At 36.5% G+C, this 27,190-nt stretch overlaps 2 protein-coding genes across 2 annotated transcripts; both read right to left on the bottom strand.

Moving 5' to 3' along the window:
* Positions 1-1,113: 1,113 nt before the first annotated feature.
* LOC103717173 (GDP-L-galactose phosphorylase 1-like) lies at positions 1,114-6,289 on the bottom strand. Its single transcript, XM_008805461.6, has 6 exons — positions 4,866-6,289; positions 4,621-4,736; positions 4,211-4,513; positions 3,936-4,121; positions 3,555-3,812; positions 1,114-1,690 (listed from the first exon to the last, which is right to left on the bottom strand). Exons 1-6 carry the CDS (start codon positions 4,969-4,971, stop codon positions 1,364-1,366), a joined length of 1,296 nt encoding a protein of 431 aa, XP_008803683.3. The 5' UTR covers positions 4,972-6,289; the 3' UTR covers positions 1,114-1,363.
* A 2,416-nt stretch (positions 6,290-8,705) lies between these two features.
* Positions 8,706-21,510, bottom strand: LOC103717172 (lysine--tRNA ligase, cytoplasmic). Its single transcript, XM_008805460.6, has 17 exons — positions 21,085-21,510; positions 20,915-20,990; positions 20,660-20,728; positions 20,346-20,511; positions 20,144-20,237; positions 18,371-18,456; positions 15,766-15,884; positions 15,568-15,648; positions 12,855-12,980; positions 12,480-12,762; positions 12,145-12,241; positions 11,891-12,047; positions 11,369-11,512; positions 11,214-11,282; positions 10,916-11,059; positions 10,757-10,808; positions 8,706-8,965 (listed from the first exon to the last, which is right to left on the bottom strand). Exons 1-17 carry the CDS (start codon positions 21,165-21,167, stop codon positions 8,961-8,963), a joined length of 1,851 nt encoding a protein of 616 aa, XP_008803682.2. The 5' UTR covers positions 21,168-21,510; the 3' UTR covers positions 8,706-8,960.
* Positions 21,511-27,190: the final 5,680 nt, after the last annotated feature.

The following is a 27,190-nucleotide window of genomic DNA, read 5'->3' as shown; positions in this document are numbered from 1 at the left end:
TTGCATTTTTTCAAATAAATTGGTAGTTTACCTTTCTTTTCAAAAAACTTATATTTTGTTCTTGGGCTAGATCTTTCTGAAATTTTCTTCTTTGTTTGCCAAACTCAATGACTCCTTATTCTCTAGAAGGTTTCTTCATTAAACTTAATAGAAGTAGTGAAAAAGAATGGAATGTACATCTCATTTCTTTTTCCAATAAAATATAACATAGATAGAAGTAGTGAAAAAGGATATGAAGAAGCCTGAAATAACATAGAGAAAAGGTCTAAATAGACTGTTTAACAATGGGGATTCAAAAAAGCCAACTCAAATGGCTGAGATAGTATAACATAGATAGAAGTAGTGAAAAAGGATATGAAGAAGCTTGAAATAACATAGAGAAAAGGTATAAATAGACTGTTTAACAAATGGGGATTCGAAAAGCCAACTCAAATGGCTGAGATAAAGGCTTAATAGTTATTGTTATAGTTATGGTGCTAGGTAGCCTGAAAATATGTTTCATGATATTTTCTGTTTGGTTCTGAATACTTAATGCATATTATTTAACAGTTTAAGGTCCCAATGAACCTCTCTCGTGTGGAGCAGGATGGTCCAAATGTGGTTAGCCTTATAAGGTCTAAAGATCCTTCTTGTATTATCTTATCATCAATTATGTTTATTTAACCCTGTATACAGAATCAAGAGAGTATATCCTGCCACACGTACTATAAAATGCGATTCAGTCAAATATGGGTCAAACTTCTAGCTTGTTCATTTAACCCAGTATATAAAATGCTATGATGTACTGAATGATGAACAGCCACCAAGATTAGCCATTTATTCAATATGTGTTTGCCTCCCCATAATAGAGTCGCAGAACTTCACCACTGGGCATCCACTTTCCTAACAAGACATCCTTGTAATAAAAAAGTTTTACATATACATCAATATGAGATTAACTATTCAATCTACAGCAACATGAAATTATCAATATACATCAGTTATTTATAGGTGAATGTGCTCCTTAGTTTCTGTCTTACATTGCTCATTCTAATTCTAATTGTCGCACGAGATGCCTTAGACTAGGCACCGCATGATGATGATGATGAAGAAAGGTGGGGGGAGAGAGAGAAAGAGAGCAGAACTAGACATTCATTGTAATAGGGTCAAACCCACATACAGCAAATATTTCCTTATAAAGATTCAAAGATTTTGATTGACTCAAGTAACTACATATCAAAAGCACCAATCAAAAAAATTTAGACAGTGCTGCCATGCAGAGCCATGATATCACTCCCCCTTATCTCTTCAAAGGCTACAAAAAAGAAGGCACAGCTAAAACAAACTAAATAACTGTATCTGTTGGAAGTAACCTATCCATCCTTCACTGAAGAACTCGACACCTTTCGTCAAAATGAGCAGCCAGTGAGGAAACCTGCAGAAGAGTTCCCTTGTTCTCGTTTGCATCTATCTCCTCTTCAGACTCCTCCAAACGGATGGCATCAAAGATGTAAGCCTTCACCCTTCGAAACCTCTCCTCAGAGAGAGACACCTCAGACAAGAGCCTCCATGCATAGGCCTCTGATGCCTCTTCGAAGTCTTTCTTTCGTTTCAGCACCATGTGCCCACTGATCTCCCACACAGCAGGGTTCACTTGAGTATCCAATAGCTCCTGGCTCACTTGACCAAGGGCCTGTTTCTCAGCATAGCACTGCATGTTCATCAAACAGGGCAAATTAGTACAACTAGTTAGCGATATCATGATACAAGAGCATAGGTTATTACATTTGTTTTCTTCTTGTTGATAGGCAAAAGAAATGTCATCATACAAGGACTAAATGCAAGGAGAGAACCGTCTTCCTATAAGAGGGAAAACAGTCAAGTTGAAGCAGTTCCAACTAACAAGTGACTGCTATGTACCTGTATCTGTAGGCCCTAATCCCAACTCTTTAGCAACAGATTAATATTTCATAAAAGAGAAAGATGGTCTTGCCAAGATATGGAACACACAGCAGAAAATGGAATAGCGACTATACTATCTAAGTGCTTTTGACAAATCAATTATGTCAGATATAAATATTATATATATATATATATATATATATATATATATATATATATTTGCGTAAATAAAATTCAAGTACAATGCCGCAAACCAAAAAAGTTCATATCATATCAAAAATATATTTTCTTACTAAATCGAAGAAAAAATAGTTGTTACCTTTTCAAATTCTGACATGAACATTTAAAATAAGGACAGGCTTTACCATTTAAATTTGATGATGCCACAGACAACAAATAAATTATCTAATTTTGGACATGCCCTTAGGAACAGGTGCGAGATTCTTCTCTATGAAATTACTCTCCCTGAAAATGTATAAGATTTAACAGAGGTTCCCCATTAATTATGTGTCAAGCCCAACACCAAAATAAACATTGATAAGTTATGATGTATTTTTAAAGTTATACTCCTTATAGTATACAAAGCAAGAAGTCTCTCTCCCTTCCAAATTTATTTGCTTGATTTAGTGTTAAATTCAATAATGTTGAGAATAGCAAAGGTGTAAACAATTTCTCAAGGAAGATAATTATAAAGTAGTGGTGAATCATCAGGTTAGAAAGAAGAAAAATTGAAGTAGTTTCTGCTACCTGAGGTACAAGTACTGAAAAGCCTACGGACACCAAAAATACTGAGACAGGAACCAACAGAAATATTTGAAAAATAAATAGTATGAGGCAAAAAAGAAAATGCATGAGGATAGTGAGCGGCTAATACTCATGACATTTTCAGCCTTAAGGAGGTGATTATTTTTGTTTCTCTAAGGAGATTACTTTTGTAATTTCTGCATCAATGTCTTGGCAGCCAGTCATACTGTAACATTGGAGAGTAATAGGATCAATACCTGTTTATATAACAAGTAAATTCTAAGACATTCTACTAGTAAAGTCTGCTGTAAAGTGTGTGCCTTACTAAGTGGAGGAAATCAGCCAATATCAAAATATCACTTAAATGTGACTTTGGAAATGTATATAGACTGGCAGATGGGGCTCTCCTTATTAGAAAAGCAACAATCGATACTTGTAATGACATCACAGAATATGTGCATATAGACTTCATTAATAAAATCAAGACACATTGCTGCCGGTTTCCACCAGATTTTTCCTACATAGGTCTCATTATCACATACAATATTTGTTGTTAACAGTCATTAATTTCTATGAATCAAGGGTCTCGGAAACCTAAAATTATTTAGTATGATAAGTTAGTAGCAGATACAAGGTTTTGGAGCTGTTCATGATAGACTTTTAAATTGTTCCATGGAAACTAAAAAAGAGACCACTGCATTTTCTAAAAAGACCAGGCAATCATATCATGTAAGCTACTGATCTTTGTAGCTGTAACTTGCATCCCTTATTCATAAAGTGAGAATAACAGCAAACTAAGATAAACTACCTCTAATAAATCAAACTCTTTAAAAACCTAGAAATGGCAGACTCTTGTATCAGAGTTCTAGAGGAAATTCAGTAATATGAGCAACATAAGTAATAAGAGCAAGATTATTGACATTTGATACCTGTGGAAAGAGGAAGATCCTCCTGCCGGAATCAGAAATAAGCACATTGAATGGGATATTATTTTCTTCAAGACATATGCAGGAGCTAGCAACTACATCAGATAAATCCTTTAAGGTGTTCCCGCCTTTAAAGACCAGGCCTCTGACAGGATAATTCAACAATTCTGAAATCTTCACACCATTTTCCGACTGACCTTTTATCGGTATCCTTCGTGTCGGAGCCTTCTCTACAGGAAAGGGCACTGACAAGTAATAAGCCTGCACCACAGAAACAAAACATTCCTTTACCAATCACAACTGAGATTCTTCAAATACTCTAACATATATAGCTAACCCAGATTAGTAAAACATGTTCATGAAGTACAGAAATCAAAGTTAGACCTGGAAGTGGAGGTGATTGATGGTGGCAAAAGCACCCAAACTGTTGTAGCCCAGTCTGAAGTAAGGGCTTCCTGCTTCTGCAGCCATGTTCAGAGCAAGCAAGAAGCTCTCATGATCATTCCTTTGAGGCAGGCATTCGAGCACCCGGGGAATCAGAAGCACATGGCCATACTCTATAGGGCTCACCTATAATCATTGAAAACACCACAAATCTATATGAAAATGTACAACAAAGATTACAACAATTCAATAATATGCAAGGATAGTTTTCTTACATTGATTGCGACGACATTGGGAGGCTCGGTAGCACCGACAGGGGCGCTTTCGAAGAAGTGAGACCTGGTATCACCACCTGCCTCAAAGCGGAAGAGCACCTCCTCCTGCCCCACCTTGGTGAAGTTGAACTTGTTGGAGTCGAAGGGCTGGAGAACACGGTCAACCCGGAACTCGGTGGGCCGCTTCTTGAGGTGCCTGCCCTCATTCAATTGAGCTATAAATCCAAGCTCTCCAGGGATCACCTTGGTCTCGCAGGCTGTCACATCGTATCGAAACAGGCCCTGGCTCATTCGATCCTCCCACTACCAATCCCACATACAAAATCCCATAGAATCACACAATTCCAGCAGAGAAAACAACCAATCAATCAAAAAGAAGGGATTTTTAGCATCAATTCATGAACAAATACCTCACGAAGCACCAGCGATTGGAGAAAAAAGTTCGACGAAGGATCCTCTGAGTTGGAAGAAGACCCACTGGCCGATGTAGAATCGCGCTTGAAGGCATAAAGGGGAAGTTTCGAGACTGCAGGCAATAACACGAACCAAAAATCAATACATTCATCTAAAAATTACCCAAGAAATCTAAAAACACATTTAAAACAAAGGAAAATTCGTGGAAAAGGAACGACTTTGGACGGAGAATTCCACATACCAGGCAAGCAGCAGTTGCCGAGGCAGTTGCGGCCGCAGCCGAGGGGCTCGGCATCCTCCTCCTGGTAATTGGAGAGGACCGTCGGAACCCTCTTGATGGTGAGCATCTCTCTTTCTAACCTATACACGGATATATATAAACAGAACAGAGGAGAGAAGGATTGAGGGAGCCACCGCCCGGCGAGGAAGAGAAGGTCGGAGTGGCTGCCGCCGGCGGAGGGGAGGGCGCCGCTTCTTGTCCAAGAGGAGGCGGTGGCCGCCTCCGATGCTGGTGGTCGCGAGCTTCTCCACTCGGGCTTGTTGGAGAATTGCCGTGAGAGCTGGGGGCTTTTTATAGGGGGGAGCGGAGGGAGGGGAGGAATATGGGGGGAAAGGCAGTTGGAGTCCGGGTGGGAAACGGTTTATACTGTTGGATGGGAATTGGCCATAGTGCCCCCCTCTTCTTGTGTTCTTTGATTTGGTTCAGGGCTTCTCTGTTTCGTTAGTGGTGGTGTTTGATTCTTAAGAGACTTGGAATCTGGACCGTCCAATTCGTCTGATTCCATCTTTAAAGTGCCTGTGTACTGGATCTTTGCACATGTTATGTACAAGATACATTTGGTGAGGAGAATTTGATGGAGATTGTGATTTCTGTCTCATGATTATGTTAGTCGATTTGATAAATTTATGATTTTATTCACTTTCGACGTTAAGGATGGTTGGTGCTTGCTTTGTAATGGGGGAGATTGAGTGTTCCTTTCAGTTTTTTTTTTTTTTCCTGGGACATTGGTCCGATTAGGGTTGCAATGGTTGAGACTAGTTTGCTTGGCTTCATCAATTTGTCTTCGGGAATTGGGACTAAACCCGACCTATTTATCATATGGGTTAGGTTGGGCAAATTATTTTCAAACTTGAATGCTTGAACGGGCTTGAGTTGGGTTGTTGAATCAATTTTTCTAGGTCATCTTCATGTTTGATCGAACTATGTTTCATCCAGTAAAAATCATATTTGATTTGGTTAGAGTTTGGATCTTAGCTTGCAACCATATTGCACCAATGTCCTTAAACTTTGAGAATGGATTGGGTCTAAGCTTCGCTTGTTTGCTAGTTTGGATGTAGGGGTTGTCCCTCCAAATCTTCCTCAATTTGACAAGCCAAACGATTGATTTGACCGAGTCCAGACATTTGATACTACCAAGTGCAACTTTTTTAGATCTAAATATTGTTCCCTGCGCATGGATAAAATAGGATCGACTTTTACTTTTTGAATACATATGTACTTGGTATAGTTACTAAAATTTTAGATCAATAATTTGTAATTACCAAGAAGTTCATCCAATTTATTTGATCCCTTTCTTCTATTTATTTATTTATTGATTTTAGTTAAGTTAGATTAGACAATTTTATATATACCAAATAATATCTAGTACAATTAACTGATAGAAAGAAACCTTTCTTTCACTCTCTAATAAAAAAGAAACAGGAAAAAATAAAAATAAAGAAGTCCTTCCAAATTATTCTTATATTCCTTTGGAGTATTGAAAGTTCTTGAGGCCATCCAATCCGTATATATTCTTATTGGTTGGCCAAGTGCACCTCAGATCATTGGAATGCAAGAATACGGACAATTATGCTGCAGTTTTCACAAGTTGTATTTCGATCATTACAGATCAAAACACAACTTGTGCTTTGTACCGTACATCCAGACAAAATCCACCACCGTTTATTTGAGTGTTCTCATGCTGCTCGAACGGGATTGAATTGCATTGCCATTTGCCAATACTAGAATATTTCTTTAGTTACATCCATTCAGTTGCCTATTGGATTATGCAATGAATGCTTTATTAATGAATTCCCTAGCACACTCATATCCTGCAAAGCTTGGGCAATTTGGAACTGCAAAAATGAGTACCTATTCCAAAACAAAGATTTCAATCCCTCCAGAGCTTACAATCTAGCTCATCACCTTGCAGAGGAATAACTTAGCTATATGTCGAAGTCGGCGGAAATCAGGGGTCTACAGAATTGGGATACCGGCAGCTCGGTAAGCTCTATTAAACCCTTATCCATGATTGGTTTCATAGGTAAACTTTGATGCTTCTTGGAATGAACTCACTCCAGGGGTTGGGCTATAATATCAGAAATTATGAAGGTGAGGTAATACATGCTGGATCTAGGAGAGCTATTAGTATGGCAGCCACCACCTTAGCTTCAAACCAAGGCTGCTATACCAAACAATATTACTTAACTACAAAGAAATATGGCTGGGAAGGAGACTCCGCTGTAGTCATCAAATGGATCTCTGATATTGCTCAACATTTCTCAGGGCATGCAGAACTGGAGCACATTCACCCCTTCAGGCAATATCAATCACTGCTTGTCGTCATTGGATTTTTTTTTTTTTTCCTCAGTGATGCGTTGTTCCAGAGAAGCAAATCAGCCTGTGGATAGATCAGTGAGATTGCTAGATAACGTAGATTCATTAAATAAGAACTCCGGCTTGGGCGGATACAGCCGTAGTTCATTTCCCATGTTTGTAGGTTTTGGTCTTTTAGGAGCTTTGACCCCACCTTTGTATCTTAACTCCTCTAAAAAATAAACAAAATATTATAGTTATTTCTCTCTCATGATCATTTTAAAACATTAAATGTAAAATTCTATTTGAAAATATGAAGAGATTAATGAACAAGTCCAATAAGGTTGAATCATTTGTTCATATCAATATGCTCTTTTCTTCACTTTTCTCTCTATTTTCCCTCGTACATGTGTTCATCTCAATCTTCTGGATTAAATTTTTGGTAGCTATGCCCCAGATGTTAAACTTGCTAGTATGTCATGTTCTTTCATGTTTCTTTTCCATTTCACATCTTCATTCAAGATTTAATTTTTATTTACAAAGGAATTACATTGTTCATTGTGTTCAAAGTAAGGTAACTCCTAATTATAATAGCATGCCTAATTCGAGTAGAAATTCCATTCACCATTCTATTGCAAAAATATTAGCTATTATAATATTTTATTAAAATAATAATATCATATTATAATAATATAATATTATATTTATTATTATATTGATAATAAATATAAAATTTATCATTTACTATATTATTTGATTAAAATAACAAATAAATATTCCATAATAATAATTATAATAATACATACGGTTAGAAAATAGAAAGTACTATGTAATATTTTTTATTATCATTTTCTCATATTAACAACATTATTTCTTGAAGTTTCTCAGCATTTTATAAATATAGTTACCACACACCAAACTATTTTTTCATTAAAAATTCTATTAGCAAAAGCTATACCATCCAAATTCCATACACAAAAAACTCTACCGCCTGCAGCAATAAATACTACACTAGGTCTAAAAAGCCTGAATAAAAAATGCAAATTAGGCAGTTGAATAGCAGATTGCCTGCAACATATAATAACACATTCTAAACTAATACACTGCAGACAAATCTCAAAAATAAAGGATTTCTGCATAATTAACTGCACTTAGGGATGGCAGGTGCTTGTAAGAAGAATTTTAGGGCCGCTAACCCCTGACCATTCAGAGTGGTTATCTGTATGGGTATTAGTTAGCATTGCTCGTTTACACTTCATATCCACTCCAGTCTCAGTATGCAACTATATTTTTCTTGTTAACCACCAACAACGTAAAATGTCGATTTACATGACGTTACAAGGCAATGAATACATAGCATTCTTCTGTTGGTTTAAAGGTTATTCAGTGGAGTGGGGTGAATTCCCAATTACTAATGGGAAATGTCCTTTTATTTCACATAAGGAAGCATTGCATTAAAAAAAAAAAATCAAATGGTATACTTGTATAAAGAAACATATTCCACAATGGGGTAAAAACAGCTCACATTAACTTGAATAGAAGTGAGGTAACAAGTATTAGAACACATTTTAATTGGATGTGTAAGAAGCAAAACAACAGTTTCTATACTGAGAAAATTGAATAAAACATGACAGATGACTCCGGAGACTCTAATATTACCTATCCATGCTGCAGTGAATTGTGGTGCCGGCAGGCATATGCCTCCTCAAAATAAATATCTGAGCAAAACTTCAGCACCAGGTCCGGTTGATAGAGATCCAACTAAGCTGCAGCCCAATTTCATTTTGAAAACATTAGGTCAAAGGTACATGACTCTAGAGATCGTTTAACATGCTAGTCTTTCAAAATTGTAGGAGAGAAGCATAAGTACAAACATCTAACAGATGAAATAAGATCTTGTTTAGCCTGATAAACTAACTATCTTCTGCTTCCAATCCACAGATCAAGCATTTGAATACCAGGAAAAATGGAGTTGGTGGAAAGGAATACAGCTCTAATTGCCAAAATAGATCGATGCACTCAGGATGGTTAGGCTGCTTTTAAATAAACACAGCTTAAAACACTAGATATCAACCGTATGCAGCATAATGGACCAACTGCCCCCAAAAATTGGCAAGAGATGTGTTTTTTTCTTTTTTGGTATGAAGATTTACAACACAAATATGCTTGCCTGCTTGCATAGTGTGACTGTCCTTGATTCCTTAGGCACATATCCACCCACATCATTTGGCTGTCACTGGTATATTCAATCTTAACGACCATTAAATTGCCATATAGCCCTCAAATTGCAAGACAGCCTCCTTTGTTCCTTCCCTCAGGGGCATCTAGAAGTTCTACAAAATCATTGTCAATCACTGCCCCGCCCCCCTCATCCTTAGAACATGGACCCAATGATATAGCCCAAGTTATCATTCCCCTTGCTGGGAAAGCCACTACTTCCTCCTTGACATTTTATACCTCCACCCCTTTGTACAATGACTGAGCCTAAAAAACAACCTGAGGTGCTTTCATCGTTCTCTCCCGCAAAATTATGCAGGTCTTATGTCACATGCACCCCCATTTGCTATAGTCCACCATCTATAAAGATGGAAAAGCACCAGAAAGGTTACAAAACCAAATGCATACAACTGCCACCTTTCCTCAACACAAGGTCAGGCATAACACATCATAGATAAGATCATCAACCCTCCAATGACATTTGGATAATACAATCATCAAACAAAAGTCCATCATAGGTATCAGAAGACAAAAACATGGCTCACTCCCCCCTCTCTCTCCACAACTTACAAGAATCTATCACGCATGCATGCAAAATCTTATAACAAGGTTATAATTGTCAACCTTCTTCCTTTCAAGAGTTCTTACTCTGTTAGCAAACTACCAACATGAAATAATATTTGGAATTTTTTTCATAGTATCCACTTCCTTTCGATCAAGTCAATTGAACATTCTTTTCAATCACCTGATTCTAGCATGACATAACAGTTTTACACTCTTTACAGCTTCCCATCCTGTTCAGCTGACTGGAGTTGGTTCACTCATCGATGTTGTACCAATCCCCGTACTTTTCATCTAAGAATCCTGCTGCTCATCAGATTCAAAAAATTTTCCACCCTCCTCAAAGAACCATCTTCCCACGATCTGTCCCACTCACCAAACCTACTTGATTAATGATAAGTGTTCATTCAAACCCATAGCTTAATTGAGGAATGCATTAGTATTAACAAGAACTCCACATTTCTTTAATAACAGTTGCTAATGATCTAACAGAAAAACTGTAACATTTAACCAGAGTGCCCCACCCTTAAAAAATAACAGTATATATTGTATGGTGCAGATCATTATTCTCTAGGACCACATCCTTCCATTAAAGTCATCATCTCAAACAACACTTTGGGGTATGAAACCTAACTAGGGTAATTATCACGCAGAGCGGCTGTTGGTTTCTTACCTTTGAACCTGAATTCTTAGGGTTTAAAACTTAAGCACTTCATCTCCATTTTCATGTTCAAAAAGAGAAAGGTGATACTGATTCAGTCAAAGTGTTGCTTAATTACCTTTGCTAGAAGGCTCATCTTGAGGCTTCATGGCAGGAAAGAGAAGAACTTCCTGCATTCACGTAATTCAATATATCCATTGTGTTATTTAACTATTATTAGCACCTATAAACATTCAGAAGTCAAGAAATTAACATGACAAATATGAAAACAGCCAACCTTTATATTTTGAGAATCTGTAAACAACATTGCAAGCCGATCTATCCCCAACCCCCAACCTCCAGTTGGTGGCAGCCCATATTCAAGAGCTGTGCAAAATGTTTCATCTAAAGCCATTGCCTCATCATCACCTGATTGCCGATCCTGCAACCATTGCTGCCAGGTTAGAACTACAGGTAATAGACAATTTCATGTATCAACAAGCAAGAATCTGAAGTGCGAAATCAATTAACTAAACTACCATATTATTTCAGACATTTCCTTTTTCAAGATTTATAACTCAAATGTAGAACAGTACCTTCACCTGTTCAGCAAAACGTTCACGTTGTACAACAGGATCATTCAATTCCGTGTATGCATTACATACCTGAATATTATATATAGATAGCATTAGTCATGAATAAAAGTGAAGAATGAGTTTGCAAGCACAAAAAAAGAAAAAAATTAACATACCTCATGTTTGTTAACGAACAATTCAAACCGCTCAGTCAAGCCTGGTCTTGATCTATGCCACTTGGCTAATGGACTCATTATCTCTGGATGGTTAATAATAAAGGTTGGATTTACACAAGTCTCCTCCAAAAAATGCCCAACAAGCTGCCAATTGAATACAAGCAGAATTTTACTCTTTGTTTAGATCGATAACTAGGAGCACTACAAATAAGGCAAATTAATTTATCAAAATTTAATGAATAAACAGCAAATTACTCTCTTATAGAAATGGAGATTTTCCTTATTCATTCAAGAATATAAGATTTAATATATGAACCATGTATACATGGGTTTCTTGTATCTTTTGTTAAGGTTGTGCCCTTTTTTCACTCATCCCTTTCAGAAGAAAAAATGTGGCATAATTACAGTGCAAATACTTCGACAGCTCAGATAAATCCTTTCTTTACAGTTGTTCATTATCACTTGGAATCTCAAATTTTCTATTGCTATAGTAAAGCTAATGATGATTGGGAAAGTATAGACCTTGTCCAACAGCCTTGCAGTAGTCTGAGGAGGGGGGCATTTGACCTCGAATTTTTCACATGCATCCAACAAATATTTGTTTGCTGCTTCACTTGAAATATCTTTTGGTATACTGAGGTTGGCCATAGATTCCAATCCTTCAATCATGTCGATTCGTCTGATGAAAACAGCATCAATCACTTCATATTTAGATGACACTTATATGTGTTGATTTAACCTGGAATTATAATAATATATGTGGTTATAAGGCATACCTGAAGGGAGGAGTAAAATCAATCTCTATTGGATCCTTGTCCACCCCATTTGCATGATATTTTATTTTATAACTACCTGTTAGCTCTTTGACCATTCCTGTTTGGAATTTTCTGAATAAGTAAACCATAACAGTAGTGCCACAGAAGTTAACCTATTCACAGTGAATTAGAGCACAGTTTTCGAGGCTACTATTGTAAACCGCATGATGCCCTAGTGGCAAAAATACCCCTCCATTTGGAGGAGCTTCCAGTTCCAACTTCCAAGTCTCGGACGGTGCATCCACAATATATTAGAAAAGAAAAATAGAGAAAAGAAAAAGACTCATAGTGCTTACCAGATAACATTTGTTCCGTGAGTGTCATCAAATCATTGTAGTCTGCAAAAGCCATATAAAACTCGCAGGTAGTAAATTCAGGATTATGAGTTAAATCAATCCCCTCATTCCTAAACTGTTTTCCAATTTCATAAACACGGTCCAGCCCACCAACAACCAACTCCTTTAGGTAAAGCTCCGGCGCAATACGCATGTACAACTTCATGTTCAGTTCATTGTGATAAGTAACAAAAGGCCTTGCAGCTGCTCCACCAGCAATCATGTTCATCATCGGTGTTTCCACCTGACAATACAAGAAAAATGTTTTAAAACTGGACACAAGACTGAAAAGTACAGATGATATCAAGACAAGAAAATGTAGGTCCAGAACATAACCTCCAAGAAACCAAGATTGTCAAGGAAACTTCGGATGTAAGAGATAATCTTTGCTCGGGTCTTAAATATTTGCCTAACCTCATGGTTCAACATCAGATCCAGATACCGTTGACGATATCTTGTTTCCTACATCAAAGAGAGTAGATATTTAAATGGAAGTCAATCAATAAGCATTGATTAACTATGCAACTGAATTGTACGTCAAAGATGATATTCCCCTGGCATTCAGAATTTCTAAATCGTGCTTGAATAATTAGCCAAAACAGTGAGACTCCAGTAGTAATTGGCACTTCCTAAAACAGCATGAAAAAAAAAATCAAAGAAACTGAAAGAAGCATCACTAATGTAATGTAGATGGATGAACATTTTCTCCTGTATAATATAGGATCACTAAGAAACTATTGATATAGAGTTTGGAGAGAATATGATAAAGAAGGCAAACTGACCAAGTTGTTGCACATGATACATTTGACCTGATATTTAAAGACTTCAATATACTACGGATTGACTTTAGTCATCAGATAATGAGAAAAAGTTACACCAGGAAGTGTGATTGTAAAAAAACATTTATTAAAAAAAATATCCAAAAACATCTTCGCTATACATGGTGCCTCTTCCCATCTCTTTGGAAGACAATCTAGAAAACCATGACTGGTGTTCAAAATAACAAAGAAAATTATGCTTCCAAAGCAGAAAAAGCTTCTTAGCATGATCTCCATTATGCTGTCAGAATTTTACAGTCCACTTTCTAGAGCATCTAATAACAAATCTAACTTCATAAGACTATTCACAACGTGTGATATGCTTTCTTCAGACTCCTGACAATTTCATACAGCTTAGTCTTTAATTCACTAGTCATATTTGACTCAGCCAGGACAGGGGGAAAAAATCTCACAGTAAAGTTTTCCAAGCACTGCAAGTCTATTTGAGTTTTCACAACAAACACGTCGTAAGAAATAACCATATCTGACAAGTTTTGTCCCACTGATTTGAATCAATTTGGTAAAATCAACAATGTTTGCCGTTCTATTATAGCTCTCCATCTCATTATATTTCTATTGGTGCATTTCTTGCTATTCCATCTTATCTAATATACAACTTCCATCTCTCTTATTGTCCCATGTTATGCAATTCAAAATTCTCTTCATTGTCCAAGCTTCCCGATCAGCTAAACATATCAAGTCTCGACAAAAAATCTAGAACTACTCAATCTTTAGTTTCATACTTATTAAAAAAGTAAAAAATAAAACTGCCGTATGGTGGCAAGGACAATTGCATTCAAGAAGTGCATTACCACCTGATCAAGCCAAGCCTTATCCTTTAAATTTGTCTGAACTATTTTATGCTAATAAAATAACTTTCATATTTTACAAGCTTACCTCAATCTTAAGATTGCAAGCAGTTAAAATTTCAAATATACAACTTTTTTACTGCATCTTATAAGATAAAGTGATTAAGGTTATATTATGTACTATGAATAATAAGGTCAACATTACACCCAAGAATTGTGTTACAACCTTATCCAACCTTTCTAACTTCTTAGGATGGCTTCACCTATTCCAAGCACAATAACCTTTTTTTACTGCGATGAATGATTTAAAGACCTTAAGATTTAACTTAATGTGGACAATAAATGACATCAATAAATTCAAAAGAACGGCAAAATCAAAAAATTCGCACTGAAAAGAATTGGTGGAATACCGGTGTCAAAAATAACTTGGCTAGTCTTTTCTTAGGGAAAAGCATACAGTACCATTACAAAAGTGAGGCATAATCCTGATATTCAAACCCTTAAAAGAGAGCCAACGTTCCAAGAGTGGGAGGCCAAAAGAATAACACCCCCCCCCCCAAAAAAAAAAAAAGAAAGAAAAGAAAAGAAAGCAAACACAAGGCCGTGAAACAAACACAAAAACATGCAAACAAGGATTAAGCATATGTTCTAACTAAATTGATTAAGAGGACGCATTCAGAGATCATCTGGCCAGAAATTCTGTGCAGCCTGAAAACAAGAACCAACATGTACCAGACACCTTGCGAACTTAAGAATGTTTAATATTTGGTTCCTATAAACAGCCCCTAAATGGTACAAATTGTGAGAATACTGAAATTACATGGAAAATATAGTTGAAGTGCCGTGCCAAATTTTTCGAGATTAAGTATTTTAAATGAGAAGGTGGCATCCCAACTCTTCATTAAGAAATAGACACGGTGTCACAAGCTTTCATCTGCAGTCGATCATGCTGTCCAGTATCATAATCTAAAGAGCCAGTGGCAGAAACAGAAGCAAGAGGACAACTAAAATTCCCTGGAGGGTGAAAGGTTTTGCATTCCTCACAGTCAAATGAAGCAACAGGAATAGGAGAAGGGCAGAAGTGAGTACAATTATGGAATGGGTTTGACATTGTTAAGTTCATGATCCCTAATTATCAACACAAATGTAGTCATAAGTAAAAAAAAAAAAAGGCATTCCTGTGCACAAGGCTTCCACCAATGAGGGATTTGGGGAGAGCTAGATGCATGCAGCCTTACCCCCACATGCGGAAAGGCTATTTCCATATTTTGAACCGATGATGCCCCAGTTACAATGGAGCAACCTTATCATTGCACCAAGGATCGGCCTCTATAATAAACAGAGGATGTTATATCTATGTCATAATTCAGTGCATTATTATAGGAGACTTTTCAAGTAAACAAGGAAGACTATAAGAGTTACCTGATCTTTCAAGACATATGTTTCAGGATTCCGTGTCATTCCCGGAACCCACACATTTGATGTTGTTTTCCCTTCATTTTTCTGTAAACCAAGTTGAAATCATTTGTATAAAAAGAAAGGATTATCCACATGACAACTAAGTCCATTAAGCAATATAAAATGCTAGCATGAAGGTTTTCATATTTACATATTTTGCACCTTTGCAGCAGCATTATCAGCACTGAGGGCAGATTTCTGTCTTGGCATCATATGAAGGCATGGGGATAGGACAATAAACTTCTTTGGAAAGATACTAAGCTCTCCTCTTTTACTCTTTCCTGTAGCATAAGAAAGAAGACCCTAAGTCAAATGACAACAGAGCATGTTTCTTTGGAGAAGATAGCATAGCTCTTAAATACGAAAAAAAAAAGAAGAAAAATTCCTGCACTGATCAGTTAATGGTCCATCCTAGAGTCGCCTAGTCTATTGCTCCAGCACTAATGGTGGCCGCAGTTACTATATTTTTCACTTCCCTGATCTATTACTAGCAAATTGAAAAATCCTCTTCACCCATATTATGTGTCACGTACATAACATGTGAAGGTCAAGTTATTCATATAATAAGTAATAGCCGCTGACATGGCAACTAGGCTAGTGTATAAAGTCAATTAAGACTAATCTATTCACCAGAATATTAGGTTATAGCTTAGCCAACTACTTCAATGTTACATGTGTCATATTTCTCTCCTACTCCCAACCTATGAAGCCAATAAGACGTGTAAAAAAGGTTAAACTAATTCTACATAGCATACTTATTGTGTATTTGCACTTACAAAAGTATATCAATTAAAACATTGTGATCGACGGAAAAATAAATCACAGACATAGCTTGGCCTAACTGGTTAAGATGTCAAAATTTCATTAGAATGATTTACACTATCAGAATTACTAGTTTCCTTTGTAACTTTAATTTATTACAAATCCAGTAGCATCTGTGTTTGCCAAAAGAAGATGAAGACGAAATTCGTCACTCAATAGTCTTCTGACTGCATAAACCAATAACAGACACAATATATCGAGATGTCAAAGACTGGCATGGTATCTTCTGATTGGAGATCCATACTATGGTGGTACCGTCGTCCCCTTCTTTGCTGCTGAAAGAAATCCTTTGAATAATCTTAAACTATGCCAGAATATAGACAAGGGAATTGAAGATGGATATATAACACACCAGGCAATTACATGCTACTGCATTAATCAGAGAAAGCCCACCCCACCTTCGATTAAGGTTTACATTACAGTATTTGAATCATCTCCTCATTTCTGGGCTTCATCATTAGGCCCTTACGTTGTTCACAAACAAGAATTTCTATCCACATTGGTAGAATGGCAAACAAGAAGAGAAGGCTACTAGAAGAATCAAAAATGGCAAAAGGAACTAGCTTAATGCAAAAAGATAGAAATGGTTCCTCAGAATTTAATCATAATATGGTGCACTTAGATAAGCCATAGACATCTTATCAATCTTATGTCCAAAAAACCAACTCCACCTAAGCCTATTACCTCCCACACAATTGTCAGAGAACTGCTACATACTGCACTTGAAACTTGCCATCCACTCAAAATAAGAAAGAGGCAAACTGAAGATTACCAGATTATCCAAACTGTTCCCAAGAGGGGTAAGAATATATTAAGGATGAAAAATAAGATCAACGCCTTTATAAGATTTGGAAAGATTATCCAAATCTTTCCCTCTCCTACACAATCTAAAACTAGTATCAATCGATATTTTACCCCATGAGAAAAGGCATCCTCTGTCAAAAGGCATTGCTAGAATAATAATAACTCTGTAGAAATACTAATATCTTTAGATGCGAATTTAGAAACCAAAATATAAGTGTTTATCCACGATAATCTTGCTTGTGATTAACCAAAACCAGCTTAACATTGTGATGCACTTTTAGATTTCTAAAAAGGAAAAGGAAAAATAAATCCAGCATTGGCGATCCCAATTGAACATTAATGCATTCTAGAGCATCAACAATTAAGAATCTTACCATAGCAACAAAATAAAAATATAGAAGTTAGCTAACATCAAAGAATCTACTTTTTTATATATTTTATGATCTTTTAATGCTTTCACAGCCGCAAACAGAAAACAAGAATGTGTCATAAGAAAACAATCAAAAGCTGGGAGAAGAGCCAAATGCATGCAAACTTGCACTGTCAGAGGTCTATTATCACAAATTCCAATCAAAGAGCAGAGAATGCAGTCTAAGCTACGTATATAAGCTGTCTAAGAGTTGTTTCAACTTCACATGTAAGCCTACCTAAATTCCCTAGGAGTTAGGAATTACTTTTTTTTGAACTTGAGAATTTTACAATCAAATAGACCTATCTTACTTTGACATATGTGCACATCCCCAAACAGCTTTGCAAGTTATTGTCAGTGTGATAATAGAACAATTAATCAACATATCTGGAAATTCATATATGCAAAATCCCTTACAAACTATCTTTATCTATTGCATGGAAAGTAAATATGTATGATATCTATTGCTACAGAACCACAATGCCAAATCTACAATTGTATTATGAATTTCATCATCAGCAAATTTTAAAGTTCAAAATGGATTCTCTACGCCGAAGTTTATGCATAATTCCTTTTCTCCTACATGTTGTAACCAGAAAAAATTGTTTTTATATACCAAAAATGAAGCCACAATAGTATCATAAGTATTGAATCAACATGTTACTGTGTACTAAAATGATAGTGATTATACAGGACACGTGGATGTAAGAATGTAATTGCAAACTCACAAACCTGGATATCCACATATACCAACAATATCACCACGTTTCACACCAGCATGGTATCTAGCAAACTCAACCTCATCCATGTCTGAGTCCCTAATTAACATAAAGCCAATATGGTTAACATTCATATGTAAAAGAAAAGCAAGCATTCAGATAACTTTTTTTTCCATATAGCAACCTACACTAATTGGATTCTAAAAGGTGAATCAACATCCATTTTGTAAGTTATATTTGCAGGAAAACATAATATAGTCACATAGAAAAGCACGGCCTGTAGTGTTAATAAAGTAATAATTTCAAAATACACAACAAAACCAACAATTGAATATTTACAGCAAAAGAAGTGAGTTATAAAGCAAAAGTGACCGTATAGCATGCATGTAATTCAAATAATAGTTTCACTTGTGGTTTATACCATTAGACTTCTTCGCAAATAACATTACCAATAACATTGTTATCGCTAAAATGGACACAGGAGAGGGAAAAACAATGAAGGGCTAAATATTTGACTAACATCCAAATGTAACATCAAATGTTGCATGTCAATCTTCCTATAGAAACACTTAAGGCAACCTTGTTGAAGTAATCCAATGTGTTATGGGAACCATATATACCTGATAAAAGTGCTGATGCCTTTAAACTCAAGATGCTTTTTTTATGTAGTCAAGGGGGGAAAAAATCTTGTTTTGATGGCTAAGAGGAGTTGGGACAGAAAAGAATCATCAATCAAGTTTAAAATATTGTATTTTCTGCTAATTAAATGATTAAAACTAACCTTGAGGTTCTAATTGGGGTTATTTGCTAACATTGGGTTCTTAGAATTTAGACGATAGAGGTTTAAGCTTACAAGTTGTGATGGTCATTGTTTATAGCGTGCACTGGCTTTTAATCATGGGATCACAATTATAGGCCCTCTTATGTCCAGTTAATAATAGTCAAGGCCACTGCAATTCTTTGTAGCAGATCAAAAGAGATAAATTATAATGGCCAAACTCTTGTTTCTCCCCATTCTCTTGTCTGTGAGCCCCTGATGAAATCTTTTCCTCATTTACCCGATCTTGTCTTTTTTTCTTACGAAAATTATAGGAAGAGACCATCTGTCCATGTTCGGTGGGCCATAATTCTTATATCTTTTTTCTGGAAACAACAATTAGATGCCTCTTCACACCTTTGATTGGTCTTTTAAATCTTTACCTCATTCTTGAGCTGAGGAGTTGCACTAACTTGTGGAAATCCAGCACAAAAAAAGAAAAATTAGATTTATGATAATCTTTCATAAGATTGGGATATTAAAACACTCTAGTATGAAAGAAATCATGATCTTGATCTTTGAACTCGAGCTGCATTAGTTTTTCATGTTGAACTAAAGGTAACCGCGATGCCATGGTTCCGAAAACTATAAACTAGCTTGTCAAATATGTTAATACAATATTCAAAATTTGCTATACTAGCACAACAACTGCTAAACATGTTATTCATTCATCAAGCTGAACGGCCAAGATGCACTTTCTATTTGAAGTAAATGTATTTTAAGAGACCAACATGAGTAGGAAAATGATATCTGTGTAACTTTGGAAATGGTATACAAGCAAGGGGCAGAAGTAGCAATTATAAACAATAATGCAAGATGAGTTACAGAAAGTAGTATGATTGGCACACAGGTAATTTCAAAAAAGAGGTTTGTTTTAATGACATTTAGTACTTAGATTCATGATATCACAACACAAATGTACAGATGAAAAAAAAAACATATAGATGAATTTATCTTGGTCATTCATACCTAGCATCAGCCATGACTTGAACTTTAACACCACCACCAAATAAGTCATAAAAGTAAAGCTTGGACGAAGAAGTACGCTTGTTAATAATTCTCCCTAACATCAGGTAAAGCTTTTTCATTAGCATTGCATAAAATCATATATATAACAGATGGAGGTAGCAAAGCAAACAAGTTTTAAGTAAATATTCCATGAAAAACGTACCCGCTAAACTGACTTCAACATCCTTGAGGTGCTCCCCATCGCTCAAACTTCCATACTTCTCAACATACTCCACAACGGACATGGATGCATGAAACTTATGAGGGTACGGATTCACTCCACCTGCCTTCAGGGATGCAAGGACCTTCAGCCTATTCTCATAGTATTGCTGCAATCAAGCCGTAGGACAATTTAAATCCCCATTCTATCAGACCGAAAGAACTCCTTTAAACTCTCATCATCATCACCATCAAAAAAGAAAAAAAAAAGTTCCCAAATTCTCCCAGAGAACAGAAAGGAAGTGCAGCAAAACAAACCGTGGGGTCCATATCTTCATCTTCTGCGGCAGATGGCTTTTGAGATTGCAAATCCGCCAAAACCGCGGCCTAAAAAATAGCAAGAAACAGCAGCACCGAGTGAAATTCTGGAGAAAAATCGGTAGAACTATATAAAAGTAGCCTAGCAAGGATTAAAAATTTTGAGAGGCATTCGATCGCATGAAATCGTGAACTAAAGAAGGAAAGGAGATATTTTTATTAGAGTAATGTTATCAAGAAGAGCTAAGGAGGGACCTTCTTCTTCTTCTCTTCCTCTTTGAGCCGCTTCTCCTCTTCCTTCTGCTTCTTCTTCAACTCCTTCTTGAGAGCGCTGAAAGGGGCAGAGAAAGAGATGCAGGGAATAAGAGATGGAAATGGATGGAAGAAGAGCTCTATAGAGAAGAAGACGGCGACAAAGGCGATACTTCTTGCTGGGGGCTCCGGCCGTAGATGAGTCCATGGAGAGGCCGGCAACGCTTTCCGCCGCTGCTTCGACTCCGTCCGCCATCAGAGATCGAGAGACAGCCGAAGGTTTAGGTTCGTGGAAAAGAGAGAGAAGGGTGGCGTTTGCTTTAGGTTTCGGAGGGTCTTGACGTTCTGCCCTCGTGGATGCTTCGGGGGGGTTGATTTGCGGCTAGAGTCCATCCTAGCCGTTCAAAGTGTCATTACTATTTACAGGAACCAGCTTCTCCGAATTGTTTAAAAACTAGGAAGGAAGGAACCGACACTTTGACCAAAAAAAAAAAAGAGAACCTATAGTGCCTCATGATTCCATTTTGATCAACCCTTATCGACCTCGAGGCATATATGAGCATTATATATTTCTCCGTAGTTATTCACCCCTTCTCTATATTTTCTAAAATAATTTTAAAAAATATATATATTTAGGAATTGAAGAGGAAAACATGCTAACTCTATGTATCTATCTATGAAAGATTATTTTGTACGCTTCTTTTTAACCAAACAGAGATCGGGTATGTGCCTGCATATTTTTTAAAACAAAAAAAATAAAAGATCAAAAAGTCGAAAGAGAGTTTAATACTTGGAAACTAACTATGATTATTGTGCATCAAAAAATAATTAGTATTAAAAGTACATCACTCGAGCAATGTATTTTTTTTCAGAAGTTTCATCTTCAAAAAATTCGGTACGAATACACTTTTCTAGAGTCAAAACAATTGCTTCTTCCACAAGCTAGAAGGTAGAAGGTCCAGCACTGAGTGTTAGATGCCGATGAGTACTTGTAATTTCTCTTTTTGAAAAAATTTTGTGACTTTAAAAGGAACAGAATTGCCATCAAAGTTTTGCAAACCAAATATAATTTGGAATATATAACCAATATCGAGTATTTTTTCCAATAACAGAAGGAAGAGTGAATCTATCGGATCTTCCGTCGATAGCAAGATTAATTGTCAGAATACCAATTAATTGTTGGTCCAATTTGCTGAATATTATGAAATTCGTAGTACTGGTATTATCTTCAATAATTGCATTTAACTTGTACTTATATGTAAGTTAATAGAAATATATTAATATTATGTTGGATTATTTATTTTTTAAAAAAAATAAATGAAGAAGAAGAGCAAACATGGTGTTACCATGCTATGGGAGGCTGAGCATTTTTGCTGCATTGATTACACTAGAAATTATTTCCATAAACCTTTAACATGTTTTATACCATCAACCGTAGCTACCATCAATTATTTTTAAAACATCTTAGCATGTAAATTTCACTCTTTGAAAAAAAAATACTTTCTTATTTCTTTTAAAATAAAATATAACATTTGGATTGTATTGAAAAAAAAAAATCAGATTGACCGAAGGTAACTATTTTATGGTTTGAAATGTCAAAGCATTTAATTTTATTTTTTTTTTGCTGTTACATATCATACCTGAAATTTTTGCACATCAAGTTTCAATAAATCTTTTATTTCTTTTCTATCCGTCACTGGTTCCTCACATGAATCAAAAGTGACTTCTCCCTCCCGTGCCATGAATATAATCGGAGAAACTTGTATTCCCAATCTACATATTGATACGTATTTATATTCATGTAAAAGAAGGAACATGCTTTATATATTTTGAATAGTGGACAAAAGTATTTTGTTGTAACCTGTTTCAATAATCGATAGTTTTTTTAATTTTTGAATTCATGTAATATTTTGATGCAGAAGTAGCAGATAAATAATCTTTTTCTAAATATAAACGAAATTACATAAAAAATTTACTATCAAGAAATCTAACGATAATTTTTTTTAGACAAAAAAATATTAAAAAAGTTATTGTCTTACAATCATGCCGATCAAGGTAATTATTACAGCTCTTTCTTTTTCATTTTCGTGATCAATAGCTTCATCAAATTCTTGAGCTAATTGACCCCATAAAGTAATAGCTATCTTTTTGTTTCTGCTAGTCAAGTAGAGTTTGGTAGCATGATGCAAAAGAGATGGAAACAATCTAAAGAAGTACTAATATTTATGTAAAAAAAGAACTTAAAGCAGCCTACTTTAATTTTTTAATCTTTAGATTCCTTTTGTAAACTAATTTTTCTCTGATACATAACTAGTCAAGAGACCCGGCTACCATGAAATGGCCAATAACATCTACAAAAAAAAGGGAGGGGGGGATGCTATATAATTGTATTTGTGTCCATATTTGTTAAGAATAAAATAGTTATTTTGCAGGCATACCTGTCAAATAAATGTCAATATATTTTCTTGCTGAAATTTCACTAAAATCAATAAAATTAAAATTGTTCAAAGGTATAACATCGATGTGGCTGTCCACATGTTGTGTAATCATCTATTTATTTATGTAAATCATATATTAATGAACAATTGTCTTACAAAAATTTCTATTCTATGCTATATTAATTTTTTTCAAACAACATACATGCCCTTTGACAAGAAGGCTTCTAAATCAACTTGCATCTTCTTTCTATATAGATGCTTGAATAGAAATTTCAAGAAATATATCATTGATATATACATAACAATTTGATGTAGAAAATATCATGTAGAAATTTGAATAGGCTCTTCGTCAAGGAATATATATTCAACGTTGTTCAATTGATTTTCCATATACGGGTTTGTAGAATCTCAAATTCTTGAAAGCCTTACTTTTATTTTCCAATTACGTTTTTCTAGTGCTAATGCAGATAACAAAATGTACTCCATTTTTTTATCAACCTGCTTTTACTGAAAATAGCACTTAATCAAACAACTATAATAAATAGTGAAAGTTATTTCTTTTATACATATAAATTACAAAAAAATATTTTTTCTATAAAAGAATAGTACTTGAAGGTAGATCAGTAAAAAATTTTTATAAACAACGTTCCTTGTATAATTGTCCAAAATTGTAGAATTATTTTCAATCAAAATGTTCAATCTTTGTCGTGATTTTGCTCTAGAGAGCAACACATAATTGTCCATGAGAGAATACAAGTTTAGGCAAGTAAACTCCAACATGTTTCAAAGTTTGGCCTTGACTTTTGTTGATTGTCGTTGTATAATAAAGTTTCACCGAAAATTGTCTTTTTTAAATAATAAAATGGCCATTTTGTTTTAGAAACTTGTATTACAATATGGAGAATACATACTTTGACACCAATATGATTACCAACGATGGTTGCATCTTCAATTACTTTTTAAGTCAATTAAGTGATTATCAATCGGTACCATTGTAGAGGCCTGCACTTTGATTGATATTTCATAAAAGTATTATAGGATAACCTATTTTCAACCGCAAGTCATGATGCGGGACCCCGCTAAATTTTAAAAAATTTAAAAATTCGATAGAATAAAGAATATTGTAAGAATCAATTATCGACGAATATTTACATATGGTATCAAAGCTTAAATATATCTTTCTTCACCAAGAACTAAAGAAAGTATGTGTAATTTAATAACATCAAATATTTCATTTGTAGAAGCGACAATAGCTCGCTCTTTTAAATACCAAGGGTCATCAATTTTCTTTTCAAAATTTTGATAAATTACCTGCACAATATGTTGAACAGAGTTTTGGCAACTTTTTATAAGCAAATCATCTAAAATTTATATCCAATCTGCCTCTGTCTTCATGAACTGCAATGGAAGGAACTGCCCCATTGCCAGTATCCAAAATCCATTCAGTAAACTCAGATAACAAATTTTTCGATGCATCAGTCGACATACTGTTTAACAATCACATATTTTTTAAAAAAGAAAATTTTTCGTGTCTCCAGCTCTAGAAAGACCACTAATAACAGCATTCAAATATATAGCATTCGTTTCCAGCATCAACTCAAATAAAGCCATTGCCTGCCGCCATCTCACCGCATGCCATGTACGCTCTAATCATAGAATTCCAGGAAACCACATCTCTTTGATGCATATTATCGAAAATTTGACGGGCCACGGCCGCCAACCACTACATCCGGAGCAGACACTGAAAAAGGGCATTTTGAGCAAAGATATTCTAGGCGGCTAAGATCATCAGCTACATCACTGAGTTCATTTAGGATGGTCGGGGACATCTGGGACCCCGCTCGGCAGCTTCAGCGTCAGCTTTAGCTCCCAGGTTGCTTCTTATCTCTTAGGAGTCTCCACCCCCCGGCTATCTAAAGGTGAACTTTGATGGTAGTGGCCCAGGAGCAGGTGGTAGGGGCAGTATGGGTTTTGTGATCCGAGGCCACAACTCATAGTTGATTGTTGCTAGTGGGCGATGGGCCGATGGGCTTTTAGTTACAGGACTGGAACTCAAGGCAGCTTGGAAGGGGGTCTCCTATGCGAGACGGAGGTTAGGAGCTGAGCGCATTATTCTGGAGGGAGACTCGGCCACAATGATCGATTAGATATAGGAGAAGGGATGGAGGGGGGATGACAGTCCCCTACTGAGAGACATAAGGCTGATGTTGAGAGTTGCAGCGCCTTCCAGATGGTGCACGTGTACCAGAAGGCGAATAGGACCGCAGACTGGATTGCATCCTATGCTGCGCAACATTCTGAAGAGGTACTTTGGCCACACCCGGGGGCTCCTTCCTCACATCTGAGCCAGGTTTTAGTCTACACTAGAGTAGGGTGAGCAGCCGTTATACCAAAAAAAAAAACAAAGATACATCTGTGCACGGATCCCTTTGATTCACTCCAAAGACTCAAGGACTCAGGCTTTAAGGAGGATGGTGAAGGAGAAATTATTGAGTAAAATTCCCACAGCCCTCATCTTATTGCAAGTTGAAAAGGCCTTCATTTTGATACCCTTCCTCAATGAAGCATTTGATCATTGTGTTGAAGACCACAGCATGTGGAGATTTGAATGGCAAGATCAAGAGAGGGGAAGGCCAAAGAGAGATCCATCAGCTTGCGAAGAAGATGATTGCATCCTCCTAGTAGTCCATGGACTAGGATTTGGAGATGGGTTTATTTTTTTTAAGGACTTCAATCATCTTCTGCTCCGTATTCAGTACTTTGACATAAAATTCCTCAGAGCCAGCAGGCGTTTTTCGTAATTTTATTATATGACGGGGGTATTTGAGTAATGGTCCATTGCTTTGAGCCCCCGGGCTGGGGTGGTTCTATATACACCCCCCCTATTGCTCAGGACACCCCCCAAAAATTAAAAAAAAAATAAATACTCTCTACACCCCCCCCCCCATTTGCTAAGGACACCCCGAAAAAATTAAAAATTCCTAAATTACCCCCCACCCTCCCCACCCCCTCACCTAAATTGCTCTCTACACCCCCCAAACCCCCCCACCCCGCTCTTCCCCTCCAAAACACCCGCCGGCTTCTCCCTTCCGCCCAAAAAACCTCGCCTCAAGCACCTCGCCGGCGGCCAAACCCCCTCCGTCTCCCTTTGAACTGTTACGCCCAAAGCACCTCGCCAACGCCCAAAACCCCCCCGTTCCCCCTTCTCCCTCTCGTCGCCGGCATTCTCCCGATCTCCGACCACCTCGCCGGCTTCTCCCGGAACCACCTCCCCGGCCATCTCCCGAGCAACGAGCACCTCGCCGGCGCCTCCACGACCACCTCGAGGTAGCTCCCCCCCCCCTCCCCAAATCGTTCGGCACTGGTTCTTTGAACCAGTTCCTTCGGTTCGGCCCCATGGGGCCGACCCGCTGCAATTGGGTCGGCCCCAAAATATATTGGTTCGGCCCCATGGGGCCGACCCAATGTATCTTGGTCCCCATGGGGCCGAATCCAAATTTTTTTTTTTTTCTGTTGCTAGACTAAGGATTATTTTTATTCCCAAATTTTAGCCTAGATCACGTCCTTAGGGTGAATTGGATACCCAACATCAAGGACAAGTTTTTCATTACTAGATTAGATAGTAATTTGAGAAGTAGGGATAATTTAGAATCATTATCATATAGCATTAACATGGTGCATCCAAATATGATGATCTTGTTACCTTCATCGATGTCATTCTTGATCTTGGAATGATTATCTCATATCAAATGCTCTATCAAATAATAAAACCACAACATTAGTTAACGAACAAAAACTAAAAACAAAAACTAAGAACTGCGGCATAGTTTTAGGTAAAGTC

Source organism: Phoenix dactylifera, chromosome 11 (assembly GCF_051530095.1).
Source record: "Phoenix dactylifera cultivar Ajwa chromosome 11, Ajwa_hap1_PhDact_Kaust_v1.1, whole genome shotgun sequence".
NCBI classification, from domain to species: domain Eukaryota; kingdom Viridiplantae; phylum Streptophyta; class Magnoliopsida; order Arecales; family Arecaceae; genus Phoenix; species Phoenix dactylifera.
The sequence above is the reverse complement of the archived record's forward strand: the minus strand, read 5'-3'. Positions and strand labels throughout refer to the sequence as shown.